This window comes from Catharus ustulatus, chromosome 20, assembly GCF_009819885.2.
Source record: "Catharus ustulatus isolate bCatUst1 chromosome 20, bCatUst1.pri.v2, whole genome shotgun sequence".
NCBI classification, from domain to species: domain Eukaryota; kingdom Metazoa; phylum Chordata; class Aves; order Passeriformes; family Turdidae; genus Catharus; species Catharus ustulatus.
Genome location: NC_046240.1, coordinates 3936127 through 3942126, shown reverse-complemented (window position 1 = coordinate 3942126; position 6000 = coordinate 3936127). Strand labels below are relative to the sequence as shown.

Below are 6000 nucleotides of genomic sequence, written 5' to 3'. Positions count from 1 at the left end.
CAGGAGCCCTCTGGGCTCTGCAGGTAGCACACAGCTCAGCCAGCACCTGGCCTCCTACCCAGAGAGGATTTATTCCTCCCTGAGCAGGTCTGCAGTGCTGGCATTAATCAGGGAGATGGACGAGTACAAGCCCATTTCTCGGGCTCTGTGGGTGAGTGATAAGTCTGTGCTGGTGCCTGGGATAGCAATCAGGAGAAGGGAGCGAAGGGAAGAGGAGGGAAGAGCAGCATTGTGGGTAAATACGTGCACTTCTGGTGGTGATTACCCTCCAAGTAATTAGTTTTTAAATCAGGCAGACGTTTCGGGAACTACTCGCAATGAGCTGCTTTAATTATTTATACTCCCTTTTATTCTTATTATTTATAGTCCTCCTCTTTGGATGGAGATGCTCTTTGGAACCTGACCCATCTCCAGCCCTCCCTGGCCCAGCAGCTGCTCCTGCAGGGCTGCCAGGCACCCCAGAGCCCGGCTGAGCTGGGATCCTCCCTCCCTGCCAGATCCAGGCCAGGCAAGCCCATCCTTGCTGTGGAAAGCCCTGCTCAGATCAGTAATTAAACTCTCACTCATCTTCATTTCCCTCATTTGTTCAAGTGAGGCCACTCAATAAGCCATTAGTGCAAGGTTCTTTCTGTCAGCCAAGCATCCTTAGGCACATTTCCCTTGGAGGGGTGGGCAGGGGAGCAGCTCCTTTCCTGCCCCCTTCTCTGCCCAAACCTCCCCATCCAGCCCCTCCCAGGTCACTCCTACCCTTTGGCCAAGCCTCTGGGGATTGAGGGGGAATTTTGCAATGGCCAAGCCTTCCCCCAGCTGGGATTTTTCCCACAGCACCACACAAGTCCCTGTTCCATCAGAACATCTGGTGTTGTTGCTCTCCCTTCGCCAACCCCACCTCTCTGGAGCTCCCAAACATCTGGAAGCCATTCCCTGCACCGTTCCCATGAAGGGACCTCCGACCCCTTGAGCTCCTCCTCTGGGCTAAACAAAAGCTGTCCTTACTGCTGAGCTGGGGAATTCTGCCTGCTTTTCCCTCTCCCCATCCATTTCTCAATGTGTCACCAGGACAGCATCTGCCTGGAGAGCCCTGGAGCATCCTCTGTCCCTTCTCCTCCATGGACACACAGATTCCTGCATCTGCCTGGAGAGCCCTGGAGCATCCTCTGTCCCCTCTCCCTCACATGTTCAGACACCAGCAATGAGAACTGCAAAAAAAATCCCAAATCCCAGGACAAGAAAAACCACAATATGGGGAAAAACTGCTGTAGAATTCTCCAGGAGCAAGGCCCATGGCCTGTGTTTGCAGTTACTACACTTTGGTTTTCCCTGCTCCCTCCCTAGGAGCTTTTGTTCTGGATCTTGCTTTGATTACAACAGTGAGAACACCTTGACTTTGCTGCTTCTCACCCTGGAATCATTTGGATTTGGGCTCACAAAGAACCACAGAACTGTGTGCAGCTCAAAAAACAGAAGGGTATGGATAGGGAGGGGTTTGGCACTGGGGCAAAGCGGGGCATCACTGCACACCTCACTGGATGCCATGTGAGATGAGACAATTCACTGCACCAAAACCCAGGAGCCAGCAGAAAAGCAGAGTTAAAATGTACATAAGCCTGTCCTGTGCTCTGGAGCCCCACAGGAACCTGGCATGGGTGCTGTCCTGCTGGGGTTTTTTTATCCAGTCCCACAGCTGCAGAATCCCAGAGGGGCTGAGGCTGGAAAGGACCTCTGGAAGTCACTTGCTCCAGCCCCAGATTAAGCAGGGTTACTTAGAGCTGGTCACCCAGGAATGTGTCCAGGTGGCTTCTGAATTCAATAAACACAGAGATTAAACCAGCAGAGGGACAGTGTCAGATCTGTGACACCAGGGAAAAATGTGCTTTTCAGGATGGCCAATCTTCCAAGGGCATCCCAAGGCCAACCCTGCAGTCATGAAGGGTTTTGAAGACAATCTGCCTGTGGAGCCAAAGCCACACTCGTGTCAAAGACAAGCTCCTTGATTTAGGGACATCCCACCTGTCCATAAAAACACCAGGAAGAAGAGAGGGAACAGCTCCACCACGGAAGCAGAGGGTGGGATGCACCTGCCTCCCTCAGGGTCAGGCTGCTCCATCCCAAAGGTGCTCAGCACAATCAGCTCCAGCATTCTGCAGGGTACCTGGGCCAGGTGTCTGAGCTGGGATGAGTCAAGGGGGTCAGGAATTATCTTTCACTCCCCCAGCCCCACAGGGTCCATGCAGCAATGATGACACCATGGCTGGGAACAGACATTTCCAAACAAGCCTCCTTCTATTTGCATTCGAAACATTTATTTTGGGAAATACATATTAAACACTATTATTTATACAAAAATGGACTAAATTTTCATAATGCTTATAACCCCCAAAAGGCCATTTTAATAGATCTGGATGAAGGGTTTTTTTATTGTATTATTTCCTTTTTTTTTTCCTTAAAAAAAAAAAAATCAGATTACAAAGGAGAAAGCGGCGTGTCTTGCTTGAGATACCAACTAGAGGAAAAAAAAGTTTAAGATGGCATTTGCAGAAGTGCCTCACACAAGAGATTTTTCTCCCCTTTCAGTCTTTTAACACTTGAAATATATATTTTTTTTCAGTTAATACATTTTTTGTTGATGTTTTTGCTAAAATATAGCAAGTCAGCAAGTAGAGAGTTGCTGTTCCCCAACAGCTCCGTGGGGCTGCTGTGGAGGGGGAATAGGAGTGAAGGGGAGAAGGATTCTCACAATGCACCCCCTGCCCACACCCCTTTGGCTGCTGGGGGGATGTGTGGGGAGCCCCTGAACACCTGGGCATCCCCAGCAAGGGGAGAGCAACCTCCTCCCTCCTCTGGTCACCTGTGCTGAGCCAGGCTCTGCCCCCGTGGGCTCTGCAGGTGCCTTCCAGTGCTAGAGGATGGGACACGCTGCCACTTCAGTGTGTGCCCCCAAAAATGGGTGATTTGCAGGAAGTTTTTTCCCTTAGAGAGGATTGGGAGACTGGTGGACACCAGAAAGGTAAAAGGAGCTGGGGAGAGGGGCAGGACTGCAGAGCTCTGCTCCAGGACCCCCTGCTCCTGTGTCACAGTGCTACCTAATGCTTGCAGGGTCTGATTTACTGGGGACACACAGAAAGAGGGTCTGGGGGCAGAGCAGGGGGAGCAGCACCCACACACCCCCCCAGCCCCCCCAGAGCTGCAGGGCTCGGTCAGCACATGCACAGAACCCCTGCACAAGGACCAGCAAAACAGGAGCATCTTCCCTGGACACACATCACACAGGGCACCAGGAAACGAAAAGGAATTCACAGACACCCAAGAGCCTCCTCTGATGTAGGGAAAAGCCCAAGAATCACAAGGGACAGACAGGACAACCCTCTGCCTCCCACCACTGCTTTGCAGAGACAAAGTTCCACGCTCAACCCCCTCAGGACAAACACACTGCGAGCCTTCAGCAGACAAAGACCCACCCAACCGAGTGACAAATAAATACACAAGTGTCCCCAGGACATCAACCACAGCCTGGGCCCCGGGGAGAGGGAACCAGAGTCTCTATAGAGGTTCACAGCCTTGTGCAGGCTGCAAACAGACAGGACAGACCCTCCCTCCCCTCTCCCACGCTATGGCAAGGTCACAGTCTGAAAAGGCACTTCTCCCAAAGCAGGTCGCTCTGCCTGGCCGGGGGTCGGTGACAGGCGAGGTGACACCTAAACACTCCCAGTTTATTGCATGTAGACAGGGTACAGGGGCTGGGCTGGGGGCTGGTGGGTCCCAGAGGGCTGGCAGGAGGCAGCAGGACACAAGGATGGCACTGTCTCGCTCTCTTCATCCCACCGTGCCTCGCTTGCCAAGGCTGCGCTCACTGCAGGAGCCCTCGCCTCCAATGGACGGAGCAGAGCCCCTGCATGGAGGGGCTGGCAGGGCTCCCAGGGCACCCCAACCCTGCTGGCCCCACAGATCTGCTCCCCTGGCTTCGGCTGTGGGGCCAGAGCTGGGGGCAAGAGCCCGACCTCCCCATCGGGACAATCCCTGGCCCAGGGGGCTGAGCACAAAACTCATGGCACAAAGCAGGGGGAGAGCGGCCACCCCGCTCCACGTCTGGTTATTTGGTCAGTTAACATGGCAGGGGTGGGGACCAGGGCAAGAGGGACAGTGGCAGAGGATTGATATAAAAATAAAGGGGGAAGAGGGAGAAATAGCGAGCGTGAGCGAGCGAGGTCCTGGCTGCTGGGGACGGTTACATCTCGTTGGCCACCAGCTCTCTGTCGGCCACGCCGTTGGACAGAGAGCTCTGGCTCTCATTCAGCCTCTTCACCCTGTAGGCTTCAAAGTGGATGTTGCTGGTAATATCCTTGATGTTCTGCATGTGTGTCCTGCAGGGAAGGGAGATGGAGCAGTCACACCTTGCTGGGCACAGCTCAGCCAGCCCAGCCTCAGCACCCCAAAATCCCCCAACGTCCCCTCCTGCCTGGCTGGGCAATGGTGCCCTTAGGGCACAGGAGGAAGGAAACGCAGCAGGAGCAGAAGCCTTCACTGGTGCTTGGGGACACAGGACCTGAGGCTGCAGAACACCCACCCAGGGAGATCCCCACCCTGCCAGCCCTGGGGTGAGGTTTTGTAGCCCCACACAACTGCCAGCAACAAATCATGTGTGCAGAGCTCACCTTGGAGCCAAACTGAGGAGGGGCCCAATGCTCCTTTTTAGCAATCCCAGGGGGCTCAGCCTCCCTCTCCCCCACTCCTTTCAACAGGGACCAGCCAGCACCCAGACCCCACAACAACACCCCAGGGGAGGGTGATGTCCTTGACCTGGGGGTGACAGCTGGCACTGGTGAGGGACCTCTAAGGCTGGAGCCACCCTGCCAGCAATCCTGGAGTGTGTCCTGACCCCTCCTCTGCTCCTCTCCCCCTTGAACTCAGCACTGCAGCTGAGAGCAGCCCCAGGCTGTGGGGCCACCCTTGCAGAGGGCTGGGAGGGAGGGCAGGGATGGAGGGTGAAGGGGTGGAGCAGCACAGCAGCAGCTCTGAGCCATGCTGGGCTGTCCCCTCTCCCTGGAGGCCAGCTGGTGACCAGAGCTCTGGGGACAGGGCACTGACCTGATGAGCAGGTCCCGCAGGTAGGCGAACTCACAGTGTGTCGTGTTCTCCACTGGCAAGAGAGACAGAAACCATCAGTGAGCACCCAGGGCCACCACCCGGGGCAAGCAGGACCTGGGGGCTTCCCCAGAGTGTGCAGGGCTCAGATGGGCACTGACACCCCAGGTACAGGTGCAGGACTCAGGAGTGCTCTTTGCTGGAGGTCCCTGCCCCAGCTCAGCCTGGTGAGCTCTGACTGAGCAGCCACAGCCCCCTCCCCATGTCCCACCAAGGAGGGAGCTCCCAGCAGCACCCCCAGCACAGTGCTGGGACCCCCAGAACCCCAGACAAGACAGGAAGGGCCATGGTGAGCTTTGCAGTGTCTCCACAGAAGTTTCATCTGTAGCTTGGCATGAGCATCCTGCAGCATCCCAGGCATGCTGGTGAGGGCTGCCAGGCTGTGCAAGGATGTGAATTCCTGCTGCCAAAGGCTGCTGCTGGCAGAAGGAGTGCTTGCAATAGGGAAAAATCAAGGGGTGCTGCTCCACTACAATCAGTTTCTTTTACAGCTGCTATTTTACCTCTAATTTTACTCAATTTAGAGGAAGAAGTACTTTTTCTTTTTTTTCTTTTTTTACCCAAACAATCCTGTACATAGAATAACAGAATCCTTTATGTTGGAGAAGACCTCTAAGATCATTGACTCCATGCATTAAACATCATGCAGGAATGGCAAAATAAAAACACCACTGCTGTGCAAAGGCTGCCTGTGGCCATGGCTGGGTCCTGGGGGTCTCCCTGTGCTGAAGGCACAAGTAGAAGGTGAGGGTTTAATGAATCCCATTGAACTCAGAATGTTCAGGGATACAGCACGAGAGGGCAGCAGAGATTCAAAATACACTGATTATCCTGGCAGCTTTGTTAAACCATCCCTCA

General features: G+C 54.4%; 1 protein-coding gene across 6 annotated transcripts in view; it reads right to left on the bottom strand.

Annotated features, from left to right (window-relative positions):
- Positions 1-2281: 2281 nt before the first annotated feature.
- SEPTIN9 (septin 9) overlaps positions 2282-6000 on the bottom strand; it is a 134592-nt gene continuing 130873 nt past the window's right edge. For all 6 annotated transcript variants that reach the window (XM_033076716.1, XM_033076719.2, XM_033076718.2 and 3 more), the window contains 2 exons: positions 5086-5137; positions 2282-4361 (listed from right to left, as the gene is read on the bottom strand). In XM_033076716.1, coding sequence (XP_032932607.1) covers positions 4226-4361; positions 5086-5137 — 188 coding nt within the window. In that variant the 3' untranslated portion in view covers positions 2282-4225. The remainder of the gene's footprint in view (positions 4362-5085; positions 5138-6000) is intronic.